Source organism: Perna viridis, chromosome 8 (genome assembly GCF_037379345.1).
Source record: "Perna viridis isolate PV_CMFRI_1.1 ecotype Kerala chromosome 8, ASM3737934v1, whole genome shotgun sequence".
Taxonomy (NCBI): Eukaryota; Metazoa; Mollusca; class Bivalvia; order Mytilida; family Mytilidae; genus Perna; species Perna viridis.
The window spans coordinates 31,364,036-31,389,813 of NC_142452.1; the positions used below are offsets into that span (position 1 = coordinate 31,364,036).

Genomic DNA, 25,778 nt, shown 5'->3' on the forward strand with positions numbered 1-25,778 from the left:
TGATTTTGGAAGTATTTTTTAGAGGAAAACAGAGGATTCTGAAGTGGCGGCAGGATGGAATGTTGTCAGATCCTGCACACCGAATGGAACAATTTGTAGGTCTTCCTTTGATTTTATTTACATGCATCCTATGGAAAAGTAAATAAAAAAATAAACTTACAAAAATATTTATTTAGTTCGAGACATATCAATCAATCCTAAAAAAGCAACTTTACTTAAATAGCAAAGTAAATACATGTTTGTTAAAATACAATAGGCCCATTCTTCGAAAAGACATGCAACTTCAGTTTATATACTGAATCATTGATACTGTGAATCAGCGACAAGCTAACAAGAAGTTAGTGGGAGGTGTGTTGGTCTATTACCACATGTTTTAACCACATGTACAAATCATACAACTTTTTCATGTGTATATTTCATATACTTATCACCCACATATACATGTTATGCAAGTTGGCTTACACTGTATTACGCATGTACATGAAAATGTAGGGTTGTGACATTATGTTATTCCCAGATTTTATTGAGGGTGAAAAGTTCGAGTATTTGATAAGATTGAGCTGATAAAGTGATCGAACAAAAGCAGTGTTTGTAAGATTGCACATGAAAACCAGACCTACATGTAGTAAAGCGCACGACACAGAGTCAAAATCTGCCTTCCTTGTCGCAAAAAGGAAAAGGTATGAAGAGGAAGAAGGGATATTTTTAGGGGTTTATCCCAAAAGGTTTTGCATAGGATTTTCCAAATATTGAACATTCTACTACGTCTTTCCAATAAAAAAGTCATGTCCGTACTCCAATTTGTTTAAGCGTAATAACCTTTTATAGGTTATCTATATTAGATTATTAGTAATTAGACTGGTTTGACTAAAATGCTGATTACAATGTCAGAACGTGATTAAGATTATATTTAGCAAAGGGACAATATTCAAACGTTCCTGACATTAACTGCACCAAATATATATCCAACAGAGTACCTAAATTGTGCTTCGTTTTTTTTTCTTTTACAACAGTATATTCATTGTGAGTCCTTATAGGCCAAAGCTAAATGGTGGTGAAGTGTTATGTTCATTTCATTGCATTTTCTGTATTCTGTGGATATCTCTATTCTGTTATAAAATTACAATAAAAAATTGATAAAACAATCCTCTTAAACATGTATTTGATGCTACATGTACATGTATATATGGAAAATGTTTAAAATGTTGAAAATGCATTTAAAAATATGATTCAACTTGGCGTGTCAAAAATGTAACTTACTCGGTACAGCCACCCCAGCCTAAATACCATAAAAAGTTTGATTAATTCGTTCGGAAATAATAATACATATATACATATAGGATCCGCGCATAAAACTAGGTTTACAGGTACAGATATAAACCGACGTCGATATCAGATGGAAACATTACTTATTTCCGTTTCTCTCGGCACCTGGGATGTGCAGCACCTTACTTCCCAAAGTTCGTTATTTGGCAAAGATTGGTAAAAAAAATGAAAACGATCCATAAAAAGACACAAAATAAGGTTTGTCATTAATATATAATTGTAAGTACGGCATTAATTGCTTAAACTGCAAAATTGTCATACATGTATTATATATCGAATTACCGAACATGATGTACACGTATTAAATGTATGAAAAAATCATAAGACCTCCAGAAATATGTAGCTGCATTTCGTCAGATGATTATTCCATGGCTTGCAACTATATCCTGACAAACAGATGATTACGACCTAAATTTGGGAATGAGCTCAGAGGAAATGACGTACGTCTGGGCATGATATTAATGGTAATCTTTTGTTGCCTGCAAGCATGATTCTGTCTATACTGATTTTCCCAAACAACGTTAAACGATCGATTGATTGGTTGATTGTGGTGGCTAGCCCAAGAAGCAACAACCCGCAGGTAAACATCTCATCCCACTAGGACACAGTCATTTTGAGTCTGAGCCAACAGGCCGTCATGTTATCCCCTAAATACCATGTTTGGTGGAGAACCAGTGATTACCGATATTAAATCCCTTGCTGTGACTCGGACGAACCCCCGACTTCCCAAAATAGAGGTGAGTACGCTAGCCCAGAGAACATCGAGGCCTTTCAAGAGTAATTAAGGTTCTTGTTCACACGAAAAATAAATGTATGTATATTGTTGGGAATGACATGTACATGTATGAGCAAACATACAAACGATTTATTGAACGCATAAATTTTCACAATTTGCAAAATTAGAATAAATAAAATTTCACTTCAGAAAAACGTAAGCATTAACATGTATACTAGGGTTGCGTATTTGGCGCAAATGAATGCGACAGCTCGAGTTTTATAGGGAAAACAAAGTATTAAAGGAAATTTCATCTGTCATTAGAAATAATTTACATTAAAGGGAGAAATAGGTTGTATTAACCATCCCTATCTCCGATTTTGAAAATATATACGTAAATTCTACGTCATTCACGCTCTCCGAGAAACACGTTGAAAGATGGAGTAAAATAAAATAAGTCCTTACGTATATACATTTTATTAATATTTATTAACCCTGAAAACTGATGTGTTCCAAGTGTCATAGTTTTCTTCCTCTTTCGTCTATCCTGGACTTGACTTTTTATGACCAACTCGGCGGGTGTTTCTAGAAAAGCAGAGGACGCTTACCCTATCGGTGCACCTGGTCCATGCTCCCAGTTTTTAGTTGCTCATTTACTTTTGCTTCTTTGTATGTATTATTTTAGTTTCTTTATGATCTTTGTCGTGTTTGTCTGTTTTCCATGTCTGGTCTTTGTCCCTGGATTACATTCTTTCGATTTCAGCTAGAATCTTGGTTCCCTTGGTTACTCATATACAAAATCGATCACGGGCCCAAAGAGAACTGTTATGGAGGAAGGTACTCTGAAAAGTGAGTGGCTCATTTCTTTATGTCGGAGGTACATACATTTCGGAAATGACGTATGCAGTTCAGTTGTAACTGTTTGAACTTTCAACTCATACAAAGGGTAAGATGTATGAAGTCTCGCATATTCCCGTTGGTCGAGACATCAACGATATAACAACAAAGTGGTGAATCGTCAACAAAAACAAATTCATTTTTAGTACAAATTTGTCAGTCATAGGCAAAGCATAAAATCGTATATAAAATGTCACACATGCATCATGGAAAATACAGATTTTCTTGTCACAAAAATTTTCACTTATTCGTGAGAGAAATGCTATAATAGACTTAAGTCCAAGTGAAGCATTTATTAGGTTTCCTTTGAAATAAAATGGATTTTATATTATTTACCATTTTTGCTAAATTTGATTCAGGATAATTTCATCTGTGGGAGCCGGTAAAATATATTCATAATATTTGTAATTTTATCGGTAAAACAGTTTCGGGATTGGCTAAGAATGCCTTGTTTTATCACAACTGGAAGAAGTTTATTTTAAAAATGTCTAAAGTGTGTCTTAGAAACGTTTTGTCTAGCAAGTAGTTCGACTACATTTCAAAGCTTCGATGGGTAAAGCTGTATCGTTTTGCTGGTACGAGAGAGAACACAATTAATTAAATAACGCATTTCAACAAACCCATTTTGATATATACAAAAATTCCATCGCTTCAAACTCAATAAAACTTCACCAATATGGAAACATGTATAAAAGCTGATTCCTATAAGAGTGCCAGAAAAAAAAATCACCATACTTTTTTTTATTTTTAGCGCGTTTGCTTCGGAGACCCCGTAAAAATGAAAAGTGACCACTGCCAAATGTCCGAAATTTTGACCTTCTTCCATAGAATCAAATTACAACTTCTACATAAAATTACAGAACGAAAAAAAACATCCCTTGTAAATTTGATCGTTGTCCTACATTTCTGCAGTAAATACTAAGTAATAAAGTTTATGACAGCAAAGAAAAAAATCAGGAAGAAACACACTAAAAAGGGAACTATATTCGTAAGTCAAGGAGAATTGATTGTGATCTCGTACCTGCTTGGACGAAAGTTTCTCAAGCGGTCAATATGATACTTTTAATCGTATTCCTATACATTTAAGATCTAGTATGTTTCGGCATTTTTCTTTGAAGTTATCATTGTACCGGTTGAGAGTTGGATCATTCATGCCTTGCCTTTGTTTATCCTGGAAGCTGTTTACACACTCTTAAAGGAAATACTGTATGAAAACTACATGTACAACTTCAAAGCAAAATGCAATTTAAAGCATACTGGTTCATTATGGAAGAAGACAAGAAGCAGAACTACAATTAGAACTAAAAGGTCATCCTCGTGCTGAATGCTGATTGGGCTGCTATTTAGTTGATCAGACTTAAAGGGCACCAAGAGCAGTGCTACATGACAAAAAGGAACGTTGTCTTTAACGAAAAGTAAATAAAATGGATTTCTTGTCAATTCCCTTTTCCCGCTAAATTTGATTTAGGATAATATCTGTGGTAACCGGCAAAATATATTTCATATATTTGTAACTTCATCGGTCAAACAGTTCCGGGGTTAGCTAAGCCTAAACTGGAAGTATTCATTTTAAATGCCAAAGGAGTTCCGATTAAATGTCACGTGGGTCTTTGAAACGTTTTGTCTAGCTAGTGTTTTGAGTACATTTCAAAGCTACAATAGACGGCGATAAAGCGTGATGGAAGCCCTGGTCAAACTCTCGTTCCACAAGTTTCTATCAAATGTAAATCCGATCACCGGTGACGTCTTCTGTCATTTAATTTGGCTGAGTGGATATGCGTTATTTAATTACTTTTAAACGTTCTTGTGTTCAAATTTTAGAAAATACGTTAAGATATTTCTTTCAAATTAATTTTCTTTTGTAAAAAAAATAGTTAATTAAGATAATTTTAATGCTTTATTTACCTAAAATAATGGCAATTTACTGATATATTGTGCATATCCATTGAAGGTGATTTTGACGATCCTAGGGTCGCTTATGATATAAAACGCTGAACCAGATTAATGCAGCGTTTTTTTTTGTTTGCTTTGAGTGGTCAACATGAACGTTTTTTAGACGAATTTCAATACATTTAAGACTGAGCTGTGCTCGCTTATTATCATTATGTTATTATATTTTCTTCATCGAGGAGATACGAAGAAGAATTAGTTACTAAACAACCTCAATAAAGGCACAGAGACTTGCTCCCACTATCAAATATGCAGTCCACTAGTGTAAAGGTTATATACTATTGAGGCTGCATATTTGAGAGTGGGCGCAATACCCTGTGATAAAGGTACATGTAACTATTGTGGGTAACGGTACAGACTGAAACAGATATAATAGCGAGCACCGCGAAGCGGTGTGAGCTCTACGGTTATGTACTATTAAAATTTCCCTTAAGGTTCCCAATATACTAACTAAAAAAAAGTCAGGTCCCAGAAGTAACAAAAAGTGACTGTCCTTATGGAGAAAATTCATCGCTTCCTTTAACCAAACAAATAAAAATACATAGGTTAAGATTACGTTTCAGTAAAAAAAATAAATTCATCTTTTCATAGTTTTCGAGTCTTTCTCTATTTTTTACTTAATAAAGAAGTGAAAATGATGTTTTTAAAAAGTTCGGAAAACACGTGGATGTATGTACTCCGCTGTTGTCAAGAACCTAACCCGCCTAATAATATATTATAAAAATCGAAGCATAGCTTTTCTATGATGGGAAAGGCAATCATTTTCTTGTTTGGAATTTGCAGCTGTCGTCTGAATTTTGTTTACGTCACGTGATACGTGAAGATATTCCCACCGTCAGTGGAGAACTGTATGGCAAGCTAAAGTGGACAAAAATCAATATTTTGTAATATTAGAAATTCATTTTGTAATATTAGAAATTCATTTTGTAATATTAAAAAATCATTTTCTAATATTACAAATTCCTGATTTAGTAATATTATAAAACATCACACATTGGTAAAGCTCACGGTGCTCGCTGATGTAGGTAATGCCTACACCATATTACAAAATGAATGGCATTATCAAATTGTTCAGAATCTGTTGCTTTGGAGTTTAATATAGTGGTTTTATGTTATTATAACTTTTTTCTTCTAGCTGGTTCACCTTTCTATAGAGCCTTAAGTTTATTTGTTAACATCCTTGGCAGCGTGTACTTATCAAATGCTATAGGTGTAAGAAAGACAACTCTTGTTTTCGTAACACACCGGCTGACATACATGTACTGATATACATGTAACCAAAAACATGAAGAAAAATGTTAGATTATATTTTCGAAGACGTATAGTCATTTTGTGTATTTACAGAATGCAAATTATTTTAGCAAGTTTTGTTTTAAATGGACGTAACCCACCAACACAAGACAATCTGTTTGGCGTACTCTCTGGGGAATTTTTTGAAAGTATCCAAGTACTTGCCGTAGCTCCAATAAATAATTGAATGTGAATTCTACTGCTGTTCATGTGATATGTTTTTATATCATTGTAAATTTAAATTCCCAGGAGTCTTTAACGTTGTAGACTACAAAACGTAGTTCCTTACAATCAGAAGTCTGAATAATTAATATACATGGCAGAGTTTTAAAATGGATAAAACTAGCATTCATGCAGTTGATAGGTCGTCTGCTTCCAAAACCAGGTTTCTCGGGTTGATTCTCGTTCTGAAATTTGTAAGTGCATCTATATTTATATTATTATAATATTTTTATCATTTTGTTGAATGTATATCTTCAATCCCTACTGTGTTTTACTTGCTCCTCGAGAGCCATTTATTGGTCAAATAAACTTGACTGTATTCATGTATTTCCTTCTTTACTTAAAAACAAAACACGTGACTAAGCGAGAAATTCCATACCTTATATTGACTTTTTATGGCACATACTAATAACAATATTTAACTTATCAGGGCCGGAGCCAGGCACTTTGAAAAGTGGGGTGGTGGGGGGGGGGGGTCCCAGCCAAGATTCCTCAGTAAAGTAATGCTTAAATATTAATTGCATTTTTTGTCAATTTTACACATGAAAATGACAATTTTTCCAACAAAAAGTGCGTGATTACCGCCCCCCCGAACCTGCCTTCCTTGGATCTGCCACTGCTTATTGTACCGCCTTTGACTATAAGCTAACTGCACCTCTCAATACTTTTGTGCTTCCTTTTGCTAATACTTTCAGAAGAATTATAATTAACTTACACAACAATGCCATCAATGAACTGGTGTAATTTAATAAATGTCTATAATTGTCATACAAGTGAAACCAAAATAAGATTAAGACTGGAAATTTTAAGATAAACAGAAACAATAATAACTAAATAAAATAAGAGTTAGCTCCCCTCGCCCGTATAATTGTTTATGCAGAAATAATACGTGACCGTAAAAATAAAATTGAAGATATGACTGTCATGGTAACCTTTTATAGGCGTACCAAGGATTTCAGGTTAAGGTAGTCGTAAATAATAATAAGGGCCGGGTGGGAGAGTCAAGAAGATTTTTCGAGTAGAATTTGTGAAAAATCTTGATTTCATGCAAAAAAAAATGATTTTTCCCTTACTCGGAGTCCGCCACCTATGAATCCGCGTCTTTTTAAAGCATTGTTACATTCTGTAGAATATACGTATGTTAATACTCTTTCATAAAAGTTTAATTCATTTCTCCCTATTCTACAAATTGTTGCGGGATTTTGAAAAAGAACGATATTTCAAGAGCAAAATTCAATTTATATGCCAATAAAAACCATTAATTCTATCTTCATTGGTAGTTTAGTACTAAATGTTGATTAATAGATAATGTAAACTCTGTCTAGTGATCATCCAAGGGGAAACAAAATCATGGTCACATTACATACATGTAGGTGGTCTTTATATGCAGGTTAATTTCATATAGAATAAATAATCTTAAAGGGATATTATAATTATAGTCTGTTGTCGTTAAAACAGGCTTCACTGACTATAAAGACACACAAACGTTTGCGTTTTACTAATGAAAATATTTTAATGAAAAAATTGAAATATTATCTTTGCTTTTTGATTTTTTTAAACATTTTTGTTCACTTTGACGTTGTTTTAAGAAAATTGCAAAAAAAAAGAGTTTTGTATTTTAGTATTTCGGGAAAAAAACATGAAACATATATTGAAATAATTCTGTTCATCATGCATCTGAGAATCTGAGTGGACGTAATGAGCTATGATCAAGCTACATTTTCACATGATTAGTCGTTGAACTCTGTTGAGGCACAAGTTTTAATGTCACAGCGCAGAGAACGACCAAAAATTTGCATCGCAAATTTGACAGTTCTAACATCGTTGGGGGTAATGACGTTTGCGTCCATAAGGTACTTTAAAATGCAAAATAATACAGGTTAAAATAATTCAAAGTGACAAGTTTAAAACGACAATAATTATGTACTTGCCGTATAATGCAATTGAATGGTAAAATGAGTTGCTTATACAAAATAATACAAAATACTTTCAGATTTTGATATCTTCAACAAGTGAAAACAAACCTTTAACTTAGCTCTGAAAGGACCAACACCAAAAGTAGTAAACTCTGCGGTAACAGAACGATTACACTTCTTCATAATAAATTGGAAAGTCAAAGAACATCTCCTGACTGTGGACATGCGCATGTCTGTGGTGGGGTTAAACCACCTTTATAAGACCTTAAACGCCCCTTTTAACATGAGATAAAAAATAAACGGAAACAACTAACACACATAATATTCACGCAATAATGTAAAAATCAAAATATACTCTTCATGAAACACATCAATATACACCATATAGACAAAATGCGATATCCAATTAAAGTATACTCGCAAAAAAAAAATCAGGATGTAAACCACGATGGGTATATATGTACATGTATAAATTTTTTTATCAAAAAGATAAAAAAAAAATGACTTCATTTGTTGCTCATTGTGCAGGAATGGAATGTTGGGATATGTGATGATTTAAGTCTGAAACATGTACGGCAATATGCATTTCGTTAGATTTGTTCACGACCTCAGTTTGATCATATTTATGCCAATATTCGAACGTTAGTTAATGAATACATGTAATTGTATGAATGAGTTGATTGTTATACGAGTACATGCAGTAGTTGGCATACATGCTCATCTTATTCACTATTTTGGGTATATGTCCAATGTACATTGTACGCACGTCGATCATTTCCGTGCAGATACATCGTGCATGATACCAAAAGGATGTTGATCGTCCGCTTTTCTCACGATGTCCATGAATGTCAAATTTCTTTATTTCTTTAATTTTTTTTTTAAGTGTGACATTATTCAAAAGGTATATCATGCTGGTCGTAATTTTAAACTCGATGTTTGTCGTCCTTACTAGTGGTCTGTGTCAGGGGTCGTCGGACGTATTCGTGTTGAAATGCTTTGTGATTTTTGTCCAGTTACGAATTCAATTACATCGCGCATTGTGCAAAACATACTTTCCGAGTAAGTTTTAAAGCAGGTGATGCATATACATTTTGCCATATTGTTACGATGAATGCGGTTGATCACATTTTCTCGCAACAACTTTAGATATGCATTCGTTGAATTTTAGTGGTGGCATGTTAAAGGATTCCGAGAATAACTTTTATGCATTGTAATGTTGTAACTACTTTATATGTTAGCAGTTTATTGCTGGCACTCTAAAAATAAAATTTATAATCTGAAACTTGAAACAAGATGTACAAAGGAACGATTACAACTAATGACATTGATATGGAAAAGCAATACACATACATACATGTATAAATAAAAATATTTAGTCCGATGAAATTACTTCCCTAGAACCTTCTCTTCGAATCCAGCTGTTTATAGTGAAGTCCATGGTGCTCATTCTATTAATATAGTCTGGTGTTAAGTCCAATTTAAACGGTATCGTTGCAAAATCGATTGCCGATTAGGCAAAAAAAATAATTATGTTTCCTGCTACCCTACCTACCCTGGGTTTTTATTACCATTATGGTTCAAGCACCGTTCAAGTCTAGATTTCTCCCTGGTAACTCAATGTGAAATGTTTTTGAAAAATAAAATAATTGTCCTACCTATCTATACCCTGTTTTTATTTTATTGCTGGTAGGAGGAAACAAGACTATTCCCTTTTTTGCCTTAGTCAGGCGCAAGGATCCCAGACTACCGATTAAGAACAATCCAGTTTACATGTACATCCCAATAAAGTTGCTGTATGTAGAAGTTTGAATAAAGGCATGCATCTGCACCTGGTCGATAAGTTTTTAGTGAAGTCTGAGTTGCTCATTTACTTTTGTTACTTTGTTACTATTATTTTGGTTATTTTATATTCTTTGTTGTGTTTGTATGTTTTCCATGTCTAGTCTTTGTCCCTGTATTACATTCTTTTGTTTTCCGCTAGAATCTTGGTTCCCTTTATTACTCTTTAATTTTTTTTCAAGTTTTCGGCTTTTTTCTAAGAGCAGCTACATATTACTGAGCTATTTTGAATAGGTCGCCTTTGTCTTCGAATTTAACTAAGAAATACATGTGTATTCATACACGTAGAGAAGCTTTGCAAATCTAAAATTCATCATACCACTTGACATGATATAGAACATGTACAAGTATTATGATAAAATGTAGTCACATGTAGTACATTCACTCATCACATTACATTCATATATTATTTCTAACGGGGCCTATAGGTAGGTTTAGTCTAATTAATCTTGCAAGCTGTGGTTCTAAAGGGACATACATTTGTAGCGTGTTTAGCCTACCTACTCATGCAGACTGTGGTGCCTATAGTGGGTTTATACCACACTTTCATCCAAGCTACAGTTCTAAAGAGTCCCACTATGGTTGTACATTCGATTGCATTTTCCGTGTCAAAACGTTACGTAATCGTATACATAATGCTAGTCCGGCATATCCTATCATGTTATCTGTAAATCTATAAAGTATAGGTTTAACTAAACTAAACAACCAGTTTTTGTCTTCGCGTCCTTGGAAGCACAATGACTGTTCATTTAAATATCCGTGCACAGATCTATAGTTACATGTCAACAATAATTTCAAAATGCAGCGAAGTTATAAGTCTTAAAATGAAAGAACTTTTATACTACAATTAATGTATGTGGCACTATACAGGCATATTGGAACAAATGCATTTACATGACCTCAATGTACCCAAGCCTTTGTGACCTCCAGTCAATATTGACCTCTTTATGTATTAATTGAAAAATGTTACTAGGTGAAATTAAAAAAAAAATCAGCGAAATCACGAAGAGTTGAATGTGAAACTATATCGCCCGACTAATGTGCAGATACATGTGCAGTATCTTCAGTGTAACTGCTGTCGAAGCAACAACGAGGGAAAGAATGAAAAAAATGACAAAGCAGTTATTTAGCTGCAACAGTAAAAAGCAGGAAAGGCAGCGCTAAAACTAACTTAAGTAACACATCAAGTTAATTATCAAAACATATGTAAACAAGCGTCCTTTCATTAAGAAGGGTAAACCGCCAATAATTGTATGCTCTTAAAAAATGTTGCCTAACACTGCTATAAAAATCAATAATTGATTTCCAGAAAAATGTTGCCAGCCTGCCTAAATTATAATCCTGGGTCCGACCATCGAATTCGAATTCGTTTTTGTTTGCAATTAAAAAGTACAAATCATTTCTGCCATATAGATGGACAATTATAAACGTCAACAAAGTTGCACACGTCAACATACTTTGAACTCGTTGAACTTCGGAATGTCCCTCGCATTTTTTTAGATGCGCTGACTAACGAAAGAAACAGTTCGTTCATTTTGTTTATACAAGTGCATGTACATGTACATATACATATACATATAAATCATCGCACATGTAGAAAAACTAACACTTATTGATATATACATCAATATACATATATGTAAAAGTGTGTTTATCTAAAATGAATATTTCACGTTGCATACAAAACTGATAATCTTTGCCCTACATGTACATATACAAGGTATGATATTTTTTGCAAAGCTAAAAAGAAACTAGAAATGCAATCATAACATGTTCTAATAGTTTAAATGCCCATTGACGAAATAATTCTATAAACGGCTTAAAGTTCCTGGAAGAGCTTTAAATCAGCACATTTTTATAATATCACAGAGATATATGATAGGTACCCTGTGTTTACGATTCATTTATGGTGTACCTAAAATTGGAGTAACTTCCGTGTTTGTGTTCGATGTTATCCGACCATATCTATTTAGTTTGCTTGTGTGTATATTAGATAAAGTTTCTAGTGGTTTTAAGGATGCATATCCGTTTTTTTCTAAAATGGACAAATAATGTCTGTTATTTTAAACGTAGAGGAAACTAACACCACTTAAATGTGTGCTTTGTATATGTGTTAAATCTATTGTTTAATGTTTTTACTTATTCCGAAAAAAGTTTTGTCCACCTGCAGAAGCCAAAATGTTGGAGAAAGAAACTTGCCGGTAAGTACATGTGGTATACTATACTTCACCCCAAAACCCTCACTGAAACTATGCTAGGGAAAACAACAGCATGGTTAAATTAATTTGGGATTCTAACAAGATCGGAAGCCGCGGCTATCTCGCATGTCTACAAATATCCGTTTGTTTTTTGTTCTCTAAATTCAATTGCATATACAAATGAAAATGTGTTGTATTATTCTTCAAGTACACGTAGCCTGTGGTTGTAACTGTATCAGATTTGTTCCTTTTCCAATTCCTCTGCTTCTAAGCATGCATACAAAGTTTCTCGGATTTTATTGTGTATACATGTTAATGTAGATCGCTTAATTGCAGACACTGAGGAAAATGTACAAAGATCCCTCAAAACACAGACGAATAATATAGTACATGTATATTTGACTCTCAATTTTTTTTCACTGATCTGTTACAAATCTTTCTTTTATTGACGTGCAGGGAAGGATTTTAGGATCTTATTTTTTTATCACTAACATTAACTTAAAAAAATAAGTATTCCGATTCAGTATGCATGTTAATTTACCTGTCTTATTTATTTATTTATTTATTTATTTATTTATTTTATTTTTGAACTGAACCAATAGGTCAGACGAGTTTGACTAGAACTTGCATACAAATAACTGGGCATGTATGAATTGGCACTTCTTCAATTAACATTTTATATATTGAGCATTGTCAGTATAATGAAAATTGGTTTTCGAGTTATACGTCACCCAACATCAAGTATTGTCGTATTCAAAGTTATACATGTATTATACATGAACATGTACATGTAACATGGGATACAACAATTGTAAGACACTGATCAAGAGCAGAAGAGTAGGATGCACAGTGAGCGCCACCATCTTTCCCAAATCTTATAGAATGTATGACCTCTCCGTCGACCTTTTAAGCAAACAATGTGACCCAACCTTTTTTCTTGTGCCCCTATACATAAAGGAATGATTACCTTATATGGTCATTTTTATATGGTTAGAACAAATAAGTGAAATACTGTAAAAAATATCAATTTTGCGATGTACAAATTTTTGTTACTTTTGCGAAAGAAAAACTACCTTCTTTGTTTTTTTGTTTTTCCGCCTTGGAAAATGTTTTTACATCTCATACGAGTGTGTTACTTGTTCTGTCCGCTTTTGGAGGAGTGTCTTATTCAAGGAGTTATAGAAAGTGAAAGTGAAGATTTGTTTAATTCATGAGAAGTGTGTGAATTGCTTTTCAGAAAATAAATCAAAGATTTAATGCGGTGAATTCTGTAATTTTTCATTGGTATATCATGAGTTTAAATGGCGACAAAATTTTTCTATAGTGTACACTGTATTCCTGTCAATATTCAATTCCTGGGAATTTAAATTTTGTTGTAAATATATAGAAACATTGTACTCTAATGCGCAGTTAAAATTTACATTCTACCTTAACGTACTGCAGATGCATGAAAATATACACTTAATGTTTTAGAAGATGGTAGCTGATGTATGCATAACTAAACAAACCAAACAATGTCTATTTCTTTATAATATATTTATTTTTATTCACGGTATGCGTCTCGACGACTTTTTGTTTCACAATTAACTTGCATCATTGAATTAATTGTTACTTCTCAAACTGGAAAGAAGCGTCTGTGATCCAATGATGCTTTGTTCCAGAATGCGCGTCGTGTCTTAATACAAAATGCTTTTCACGAGCTTAAAAATTAAAATCTTTTCAACGCATAACAATACGGTATCCAATTAATACAAAAAAGTGAAAGTTACTTTTGAATGAATGTCCATGTGAAAATCTTCCTTTTCGTGTGTTTGCTGCGCCTTTAGCGTTCGTACGTGTGGGAAACCTAAACGCTTTAAGAAGTGCACATCAATTGTCCCTTGATGTCAAAAATATATTCAGCTCTTTGTAATTGTGTTCATTGGAACATTTGGAATATTTTTTTCGCCGTGTTCCCAAAATATTCTGCAAATCAATTACAATGTAACCTCATTTAAAGTAAAAAAAAAAACTTTGATTTGCACACATTTGTGAATATATTTCTATTTTGCATAAAATAGTACAACTATCTTAAGATGTTAAAGCCTGAACTTGTATTGATAGCACCTTAGCTACAAAGCTGCATGTTGTCAGAACTCAACACGATATAAATGTGCCTACGAGTGTTTAGTCTATCAGATTGCACAAAGAAGAAAAAACACAATTTGAAAGATCACAATTCACCAAAAGCTGAGTAATCTTCTAGGTGGTGTTCACATAAATTTTCTCCATTGCATAACGCCTCACCGACTTCTCTCATTCAAGATTATAGGTGAAATACGATATTTTGAATTTAACGAGATATAACCTTTTATGTATATATTTCAGAGTGCCAACGTTTTTAACTGCCGATCAGAATGCAAATAGTGATAAATATTTAAATAAAGTCATTAGCATTTAATTGTGGTTTAAAGTTTTTAATTAACCCAATGAAGTGTATCATATACCAGGCTTATTGACTCTACAGGAGACTCAAGCTGTTCGTTCGCCGTATTTTTATAAGATGAAAATGGCGTCCTTTACTCAATATAACTCTAAATGTAGCATTGGTGGAATCACCTTGATGATTGTAAAATATTAGGTTACAATGTAATAAAGAACAAATACCGTCTAGGCCTAACCATTAGATGATCTTCGATGGAAGCTATTGTGTCTGTTGGTTCCTGTGACTATTTTGTCTGTTGGTTCTTTATAGACTAAATCATCTGTTCGAGTCTTAGTTCTTAAGTCTATATCGACTGTTACTTTAGACTATATCGTCTGTTCGTTCTTTATTGTATATCGTCTTATGATTCCTTGGCCTGTATCGTCTGTTGGTTCTTGTGACCATATCGTTTGTTCGTTCTTTAGACTATATCGTCTGTCGATTCCTTGGTCTGTATCGTATATTGGTTCTTGTGACTATATCGTCTGTTCGTTCTTTAGACTATATCGACTGTTCACTCTTTAGACTATATCGTCTGTTGATCCCTTGGCCTGTATCGTCTGTTGGTTCTTGTGACTACATCGTCTGTTCGTTCTTTAGACTATATCGTCTGTTTGTTCTTTAGACTAGTATATCGTCTGATGATTCCTTGGCCTGTATCGTCTGTCGGTTCTTGTGACTATATCGTCTGTTCGTTCTTTAGACTATATCGTCTGTTTGTTCTTTAGACTAGTATATCGTCTGATGATTCCTTGGCCTGTATCGTCTGTTGGTTCTTGTGACTATATCGTCTGTTCGTTCTTTAGACTATATCGTCTGTTCGTCCTTTAGACTAGTATATCGTTTGTTGATCCCTTGGCCTGTATCGTCTGTTGGTTGTGTAGATTATATTGTCAGTTGGTTCTTGTGACTATATCGTCCGTTCGTTCTTTAGACTATATCGTCTGTTGGTCCCTTGGCCTGTACCGTCTGTTGGTTCTTGTAACTATATCGTCTGTTGGTTATATATTGTCTCTAGAATCTTTAGTTCATGATCAGATATAATGCATAGTCATTCATGTTGAGCCGAATGTTGTGTAGCATTGAAATTGCAAGGTTTGTTTAACGACAGAGAGTTTTAAAAACAAGTATCATATCATTTAAGACTTTAACAATGACAAACACTTAATGCACTCCAAATAAAAAGATCCGAAAAGGTGATTGGTTGTGTTACAAATGTACATTTATTATTCATTGACTTTAGAAATGCATTAAATGGTCGTTCGTGAAAGAGTTCCGGCCTGTAACAAAATGAAAATTGAAACCGATGAAATAAACCAAAAACGTCCATGTTGCATTATGTTAAAGTACAAAATGTATATATGTGTATTACTGAGTTAGAATAAGTATACATGTGCAATAAATGGACAACCTTACATGTACGGTAAATGGACGACCATATATGAACAGTAAATGGACCACCTTATATGTACAGTAAATGGACAACCTTATATGTACAGTAAATGGACCATCTTACATGTAAAGTAAATTGACCACCTTACATGTACAGTAAATGGACAACCTTAAATGTACAGTGAATGGACCACCTTATATGTACAGTACAGTAATGGACAAACTTACATGCACCGTAAATGGAGCACCTTACATGTACAGTAAATTTACCACCTTACATGTACAGTAAATGGACAACCTTATGTGTACAGTAAATGGACAACCTGTATACACGTATGGTTAATTAATGACGAGTGCATGTATGATAAATTTACAAACCTACATGTATGGTAAATTGACATCGATATATGTATTGCAAGCTTCCACATTTCAAGTATGGAAATTTGACTTACATAATAGTCAACAATCACTCTTACGGGCTGATGGATCGTTAAAAACGATGCGAAACATAACAATAAATTAAAAAAACGTCTTAATATGTTAAACATCACCAGAAGATGGTAAAATTTTAACTGAATATTTCGGATAACTGATATCCTTCCTCAGCATAAAACTCATAAAACTATATGAGTATAAAACTCACAACGTTCAAGATCAAAACAGATTCAGAAGGTGATTGTACCTTTATCAAAGGCTCACATAAACAACTGATAAGGAGCCTGAATGAAAATAACAAAGAGGGTCTTTTTCTCAAAGTTACAATTAACTGTGGAAAACAATTTAAAACAATAAAAAGTCCAAATATAGTAGTACGGCGTATTGATGTATAGCAAGTAGTGCTGTACCAGCCTTAGACCAAGACCTAAAAATGAATTATTTTTTCTTGTTAATTCCATCTGGAGAAGTTGTTTGCAATTTCTTCATCCGAAAGCTTTCCCGAGATACTCTTTTACATTTTGACCAGTTTTTATTATGTTCTATGATCGTAACAGTAATGTTGTGGAGATCCTGCTGGGTGTGTCCGGTAGATCTAAGATGGCGACTTAGAGGGAGGTCTGATTTTGTTAGCACGTTCAAACCCAAGATCTATATCCGTTGATTTATAGCCACGCGATAACAAATGACCACGGAGTTCATCTAGACGTTTGTTGGTGGTATCGTCAGAAGAACAAATGCGCCGAATTCGAAGTGCCTGACTGTATGGTATGCTTTTAGTACAATGTTTTGGATGACAACTATTGGGAGACAGGTATTGGTGACTATCAGTTGGTTTGCTGTGAAGATCCATGGACATTTCCCCGTCTTGTACAAACGTAGTAGTATCCAAAAATGTGATTTTAGTGTCAGAAATTTCATGGGTGAATTTTGATCGATTCAGTTATCCGAAATATTCAATTTAAATTTTACCATCTTCACATATATATAATGTGAACCAAAAAATACATATAGGTATTTTGAACTGACCAAATTTCACGACAGTTTAGCTGACACACTTGGACAACATTGAATCCAGTTAGTGGTTATATTGTTGACGTCAGCACATTTGCGTAAAATTGTAATAGGGAATCAGTTGTTTTTGCTAACTTTTTTGTAAGATTCAATAGAAATTTGCTGTTTAGTGAGTTTTGAACTAAGATGTTGACCACAGATTATAATAATTCATGCTTGTCATGAAAATATTATGCTCTTGAGTTATTGCATTTGATGGATTTTTTTCCATCTTTTCCTTCTTTAAATCTTTAAACTCTCGTTAAATGCTTGAAAATTAAGCAAAGTTAGAAGTAAGCAAAACTGACTTTCTTACTTCAATAATAATCTATTCACGTTAATTAACCTAGCTTTGTTTCCCTATGTTCATTATTCTCATATTGTATTCGACCACCGGCGTATCACCAGGCGTGGCGTCTCCAGGGGTGCAGTGTGGTTGGCATCCCTCCCTTTAATAGAAAATTAGTCATTTGTATAAGTTAAATTGACAAAAATGGTAAACAAAGTCCTAGCACCCCTTTTATTAAGGAACCCTTGCTGGCGTCCCATATTTTCAAAGTATCTGGATCCGCCCCTGACCACGGGTAAAACTGACGATTTGAAACCACGAAAAATACTTCTTAAGTATGTGTCTTGTGAATATGTTTGTGCATGATACCAGCGACATTAGACCATTTAATTAAATTAACTGACCGTAATAACTGCATGCATGAAGTATATGCAACGATTCATTAAAATCAATTGAAAGTCTTTAGAGCGCGAGGAATCAATAGAATTATTATATAATTCGTATTGTTGTAGCGAAAATAATATAGCTCATTATGAATCATATAATTTAACTTTTTTTCGTAACTTCTAAAGTATGCAGAAAAACTGACCACAAAACACCACGAACATGAAGATATAACGAGAATGGATATGGTGAATATGCTACAGAAACAACAACCCCACTTGGATGAAAAATATCAGCTCAAGGCCACACATGGGTCTTCAATGAATGAAGAAAACCTCACACCACAGGACAGGCTCCAGCTGTCCAAAAACAACATTATACACAGGTACAGCTAGAAAGTCACACCCCCTTCATATACTCCAGCAACATAAAAGTATACTTGTATGTACTTCCTTATTAATAACATCTGTGGCCAAGGTCATTGCCGCGGCTTCATAACCTGTTGATTCTATTTATTTGATCTTTTTTTATGATTTGCGGGGAGGGAGTTGGTTGCAGCCTCCTGTCCTAGCACTCACACATAAAAATTAAATGGTAGTTCCTTGATTTGTTTACATCCTTGATTTTTAATCCTAGTAACTAGAAGTGCATGTTCAAACAAGTATGCATTATGCATGTTAAAAAAGTAGACAGAATACAATCGATTGTGTTTCATAATTTAAACCAGTAAACGAAAATATGGATTTTATTAATAGTTACACACAGAAAATGAATCAATGAATGAATTTTAATTGTCAACGGAAAAGAGCTTAAAAAATTTGCTATCCTACAATGCAACAGTCAAACAATTACTCTGTCTTTGTTTACATATATAAGGTAAAGATTGAGTTCTAATGGAATCAAGTAGTTCTTCAGCACAATATTCATATCGACTTATGCAAATTCCTTACTTTAACAGAAATATGTCTACTATAACAGCTATGAGAATTTCGCATTTTACCTATTTTTTGCACGAAGTTAACAAAGTTTCCAAAAACTGGTGCCTCAGTGGTCCGCCACCGGGCGTATTTCACAAAACTCTTACAGCTTTAGGGACATGGTGTGGAACAGGAGAACTGCTACGACCCTACGTATCAGCTATAACTATTGTGTAAATAACTGTTTGATATTGTACAATATATACTTTTGAACAGTGCGATATCTTATATTTACCGTTCAAAGTTGAGAAATGATTTTCAGATGAACGTAACCAATTAAAATGCACACATCACGTGCTAGCTCATATATAGAGGCAACGTTAACATATCGCAGGTAGGGCATGTCACCTTACTCGGACAGGTTATGGTGACTCCATGCCAACCAGTCGTAACTCCATCTTCTATATGTCGCGTGCTCTGGCGACGATTTCACAAAAAGTCGTAAGTGTAAAGTTAATCGTAAGTAATGACGTCACAACCAAAAATAGCATTATGATGTCATAAATTACGATCAATTTCACACTTACGACTTTTTGTGAAATTGACACCTGGACAGTCTATAAAGCATCTTAAGTAGTGTTTTTTTGTGTGACTGACCAATGCTTCAAGACGAATCGACCATCTAACAATTGAATTGACCTAAAAATGTATAACATGTGCACGTAACGAACTTACTTAATGACTAAATGAAACGAAGCACATGGTATACATAGCTACATAAATGTTCCAATATGTTATTCTCTGTGTCAGTCTATATCTAATATTTAAGATTATCAATACGGACTTGTAGAATATAATACATTTTTTTTCATAAAAAATATCAAGATTAAAATTCGGTGGTTTCATTATCCATCGATTGTAAAACCTAACATCTACTCTGTTTGCTTTTGATAAAACTCTTACGCGCATTGTTAGGTAATAAATTTTGATAAATGGCCGAGAAGGTATGTAAACCCTTTTTGTTTCGATTTACAGACTTGTATCTTCTAAAAAATGTCAAGTTTTGAAGAGAACACGGTTGCCTCTGATTTTTTAAGCGAAAATTAATTCACATGTAGTGCAACCACCTTAAATTTGTTTGTTTAGACTAAGTGATCCCATTCCAATATCATTGATTCTTGTCATTTACATGTGGACTGCGGACGACTCGAGATAACATGTTTCCCGAACTGCAGTACAGTCACTATGCTGATTAATATCGACCGGAAGTGCCTAGCCGAGCCAGATTGTTGTATTCGTGTACTGTGAATATGGAATATTATTGTTTTAAGAATATTTCATTATATGGTGTATTGTCCGATTTATTCATTGCAATGAATGTGTGTGTATATTCATAATGACACGACAATACTGTGCTGTTCGGCATTGATGCTCTAGCTGAATGCATGGCACTGATGCGCACGCTGATTTGACGGTCCACTCGCTATGCTGTCCGCTCGGCACTGATCTCGGCATCATGAGGGTAGAACTAAGCAAATGATAAGAGTTTATCGCAAAAAATCTTTATAATTACCCTCCTGTATTGCTATACTTTGGGATTTGAACATCTGTTGATATTTGCCTATTAATGTAATGAAACTAGGGGCTTCCCCTTTTTGAAAAAAAAAATTTTGATTACGAGCAATATTTGGGTAAAAATGGGAAAATAATAGCCTTGAAACTTGCTCCACCTTTTTTGAAATGTATGCATCCGTCAAGTCATGGATGATTGTGAAATGCAACAATGACTCTTTAAGTTATTTACAACTGTCTAACTTAATACCACACGTCATTGTGTGACCAACATAATCAGGACTTTAATGTCTCACTATGGTTACAGATACGATGATTTGCATAAGTATTTAATATCGATTTCAATTCTGGCCAATTTTTTAAATCTTGGTTGCTCTTCCAATTAATTATACTTTGTAAAAAAAGAACTTGATTATTATATTATAGTTTAAAACTTTCTAAAGCTCCATTCTTGTCGAAAATCTTTTTGTAAACTAAATTTTTTTATTGGTAATCTCCGACTCTTACAGCATCGATCTACAACCAAAATCCCAAACCATATTATTGTCAGTCTCATAACAGAAAACGAACATTTTTAATATTGGCCTCGTCTGTATACCTATAAAGTTTAAAAATTTCATTGGTTTTAAAGGAGTACGTAAAGCATTTTAAAACTTCCGCATTGAGAGGGCAAAGCCATATACCTTTATTGTTCGGGTGACATTCACAGTCAGAATAAAATATTACAGTGATGTAGCTATTTGAGATTTGGATTGAATTTCAATAACAGACCAGACCAAGATAACCTTTATACATGTATTAACCATAAATATTTTGTATTCGTATTCCAATGGTTTTATGTGGTGTTTGGTATGAAAAATTAGAACTGTTAGCTACCTGGTTGAAAAACAAAATGATTACAGAATTAAAAACTGCAACATGTAAGACTTTACAAAGGTAACTTCGGAATTAAGAACTTCAAGGTAAAATTAGTTAAAAAAAAAAAGAGTTTGAAATTTGATTATAAAAAAAATCAAGACTTCATGCGTTTTTCTTACAACTATTTGAATGGGAACTTTCTTCCAGGCGCCTATTTTTCGTCAAATCCCAAGCAAATCCATCAAAACATTGCCGCAACGCCGCATATTTCTCCGTCCCTATCTAATTTTGATTACCATGGATTGTCATTTCAGTGGATATCATACTGCCATTTTTTTTAAAAGATATTTACATTACACAGTAATCGACATGTATTTATTTATAATAAGAAGTGTACGTGCAATTAATGTACATGATCTAACACACGCCTGTTCGAATTTAGCGAACTTCGTTGCTCCATTACTGCAAATTCCTGAACTTTGACTTATTTAATCAGCCAGATTGAATTTATGATATCGTCAGTGCTTTGAAATATTTTCTTACATGTACTGTACCCTGCGACACAGGGGTGGATCCTGACACTTTGAAAAGGATGGGTGCCAACTGGGGTTTCTCAGAAAAGGGGGTGCTAGAGCAATATTTGCCAATTTTACACATGAAAATGACAAACATCCACCTGGATCCGCCATTGGAGTAAAATCATAATTCATCCATAATAATGCTGTGCCTTTCTTTTTAATACAGGTCGGATATCTTCAATGGAATCATGGCATCCTCCATTTTCCCGTCTGTAAGTATAAAGTTAAATTTAAAGAATATATATATGCCTGTGAGCTTTCTTGCCATGCATGCTATCCTGGGATCAGAGGGTTTTAAAAGAAGTTAACAAAAAAAAAAACTAGATATATTTACATATTAACACAAAAAAAGACAAAAAAAAAACAATAAAGTGATACTTATAGGGTTTTCTTACCTTTTGAACTGCAGAAGCAGGTACAATCAAGAATATTAAACCAATAGAAATAATCTTTGTTTCAAACCACTCTGCATAGAAACTTAAGTTTGGTTATGTAGATCTACATGTGTATAGAATTTAACTAACTTTCCAAAAAAGGGGATATTAACCACGGGAACCTCTAAAATATGCCTCCAGATATTTTAAAATTTGTTTCAAGATGCATACGTTTAATATATTAAGTAATTTGGTCTTGTCACTCTGTCCCCAATTGAATCTACTGCTTAGTGAATGCACGCCATTCCCCGGATCGAGTCGCCACCAGTGGTTATCATGCATTCATTCTGAAAAAAGATCTATACATACATTGTAGTAAATCTGCATGTCTACTACAAATATATATACACACATGCATTATATATCGAGACGTACATGTATGTATTGTATGCATATTTGGCACTGTGTGGAATTTATTTCAATTAGAAAGTTGGCAGCTAAATCTCCTGCATAAATGAAGCTGCACACGTGTTTGACATGTTTTTGAAGTATAATAAAATATGTCCCGACAAAATGGTTTCATGTATTTTTACGCTTACCTACCTCGTTAATTTCGACCAGGAACTAATGTTACCAGTAGAGCATAAAACAAACTTCCGGGGTCAAAATAACTGTTGAAGGAAGGAAAATACAGAACAGTTACTTCATTCATACCGCCCCCACTCATCGCTATAAATATATTCTAAATTTCCATGTTTCTTCTCTATTATTGTGATAGCATATTGACCTTTTAAGCAGCGCAAAGGAACGCCCTTTTCGTCAAAAAAAATATGAACAGAAAAAAAACAATAACAATAACACACAATCAAAGAATAGAAGTATCAATGATACATGTAATTTAATTAAAAAAAATATGATAATATCAGAAAAAGAAAAGTTTAGCCTCCGACAATATTATATCTGAATATCATATATAGATTCTCTCCAATGCTCGGGATATTACAGGTTTTATCCACTCGATATAGTGGGTTAAATCTAAAATTTAACTATCGAGAGTGGAGAAATCCTGTAATCCCCGAAAGCATTGCAGGATGATCTGTTTCTCCCATGAAACCTGTAGAAAATTTGGAAATGAAAAATGGCGGGAAAACTCACACAGAAATTTAGTAAGTCGCATGCATTTATAATCACCGGCTTAAAATGGGAGAAAAACCTTTATTTTCTTGTCTGTAAAGATATTCGGTTCAGAGTGAAATATTTGTCGCCAATCTATTAAATTTTTGAAGGTTTGAGTCAAGAATTCAAACGCGTCCAAGCCCACCCCTTAAAAACCAAATGGTCGACCAATATTTGTGATCGTATTTGAGCTATAGTGAACACGATCACCGTATAAATATTAAATGCCAAATAAACTAGTATACAGGCACAAATATATAAAAATGCATATTAAACCTTATACACGTACCTAAACCTTAAATGAGTTTCATCGTGTCATTGATTTCGAATTATTAAATCTCCCTGTAAATTCTGCGAAACGACATTACACTTCCGAGAAACTAATACACATTGTGTTAAGACGGGTAACCTTATATCTCAGAGCCTCGTTTTAAAAATCGACCTATTTTTGTATACAGTTGGCTGACGTCTTTACTGAGGCTATACTATCAGAGGAAAACTACACACCCTGTGATTTTGTCTACCCTCGGGCAATGTCAGATCAAATACACGGAGGCAGAGGGTTGGATGAGAGGGATTTTCTAAACCAGCAAGTTTTAATAGCAGGGAGAGTTGACACAATTTCTAGCACTGTTGAAGGTAAGGCAAAATGAAAGTAGAATTTTCACGGAATTCCCTTTTACTTAATACCGGGAAATTATTAAAAGCGTAAATTTCCAGTGGTATCCTGATCGGAAACTGTTGTTACATGTATAAGTGTACACATGACCATGGAATGGGAGGCGAGTGACATTGATTTTTGGACAGGGAATATCTTTAGTAAAGTCGACTGTTTTCATGTTGATAAAAACGAAACTCTGCTCCCCAAGTATTCAGGTAGGACCTATTAACACAAACCACTTAGGGGAATTTGTAATTTTTGTAAAATTGAATTTAAGTTAAAGTAAATCAATTTTAATTTCTTTCATTTGTTTTAACTGTTTTTTGTTTTTGTTTATGTTTTCATCTTTAAAGAGTATCCATGACTTTCCGTTTTTGTCCGAACTTCGTTTTCATTAATACGTGCGTCTTAATTTATCGATTATTTTGGTTCCGTACCTGAAATTAAATATTTTGATGAAATTATCTATCAATTTATCTCTTTTTTGTTGTTTGTTTTAACTTATAAATCATGGCAGCTCAACCTTTGAAAGACTTTGCGGTGGAGGGATTATACATTTCTAGACTCATTTATTTACCAAGTTTCAAGTATATTGTCTGTACTTAGTATTCTTATAAACCACACGAAGGACAGTCGGTGTTACTTAATATATGAGATGCAAACAAAGTAAGATTATATCTTTTGAAGAGATGGTTAAGTTTATATAGCTGTAAAGTGCAACCTACTTTAAACAGATTTCCAACTTTCTATGCACGCAAGTAAAGTTTATTTCATCAGTGAGTAGATCGTTCTTCCTTTCTTGCGAATCCAGTCTTTTTGAAATTGACCCCCCATCCCGTTTTTATTTTGCCGTAATGTGATTTCTCCAATTCACACAAACAAAATTAAACGTTATTTTTGTTTTGCTTTTATTTAATTTTTAACTTGATAAACTGTCATTAAATTGTTTCCATTTTGATCCGTTTCAGGAATATAAACTTGATACTTGGTTAGGTTTTATCTTATATAAACAAATGCACGTGGAAAAATCTATTTTCCCCTTTGGGATTCCCCAAACTTTAACTTCCTTGTTGATAGAAAAATGCTTATATCTTCATTGTCAATATTTAATAAAGGTATTCAAGACTTGACAATTTAATTTTGGGTCTGAGGCTCATATAGGTTTTTTGATTGAAACGTGACTGAAGTCCCGTTTGAAATTTATCCATTATACTTTACCTGTATTTAAAGATAGTTTGGTGAACTCAGCAGTAAAGGCATGAGGTTTTTAAT

General features: G+C 33.8%; 1 protein-coding gene and 1 long non-coding RNA gene across 5 annotated transcripts in view; one reads left to right on the plus strand and one right to left on the minus strand.

The window, feature by feature from the left end:
• Positions 1-12,047: 12,047 nt before the first annotated feature.
• The window catches only part of LOC148610229 (uncharacterized), a 31,838-nt gene continuing 18,107 nt past the window's right edge, over positions 12,048-25,778 (plus strand). Inside the window, exons 1-4 of one of the 2 annotated variants that reach the window (XM_088542465.1) lie at positions 12,048-12,356; positions 18,559-18,755; positions 22,462-22,507; positions 24,304-24,484. In XM_088542465.1, coding sequence (XP_088398591.1) covers positions 12,285-12,356; positions 18,559-18,755; positions 22,462-22,507; positions 24,304-24,484 — 496 coding nt within the window. In that variant the 5' untranslated portion in view covers positions 12,048-12,284. The remainder of the gene's footprint in view (positions 12,357-18,558; positions 18,756-22,461; positions 22,508-24,303; positions 24,485-25,778) is intronic. The other variant, XM_088542466.1, reaches the window with a different exon arrangement.
• On the minus strand, positions 13,787-24,318 carry LOC148610230 (uncharacterized). Of its 3 annotated transcripts, none has more exons than XR_015914772.1 (4): positions 24,135-24,318; positions 23,273-23,340; positions 18,014-22,505; positions 13,787-16,097 (listed from the first exon to the last, which is right to left on the minus strand). It is a non-coding gene; the product is annotated as an uncharacterized LOC148610230 (long non-coding RNA). The 3 variants fall into 3 exon arrangements; XR_015914773.1 differs by lacking the exon at positions 13,787-16,097 and adding an exon at positions 22,901-23,016 and having other exon boundaries at positions 22,078-22,505; XR_015914771.1 differs by lacking the exon at positions 13,787-16,097 and adding an exon at positions 22,901-23,028 and having other exon boundaries at positions 22,078-22,505.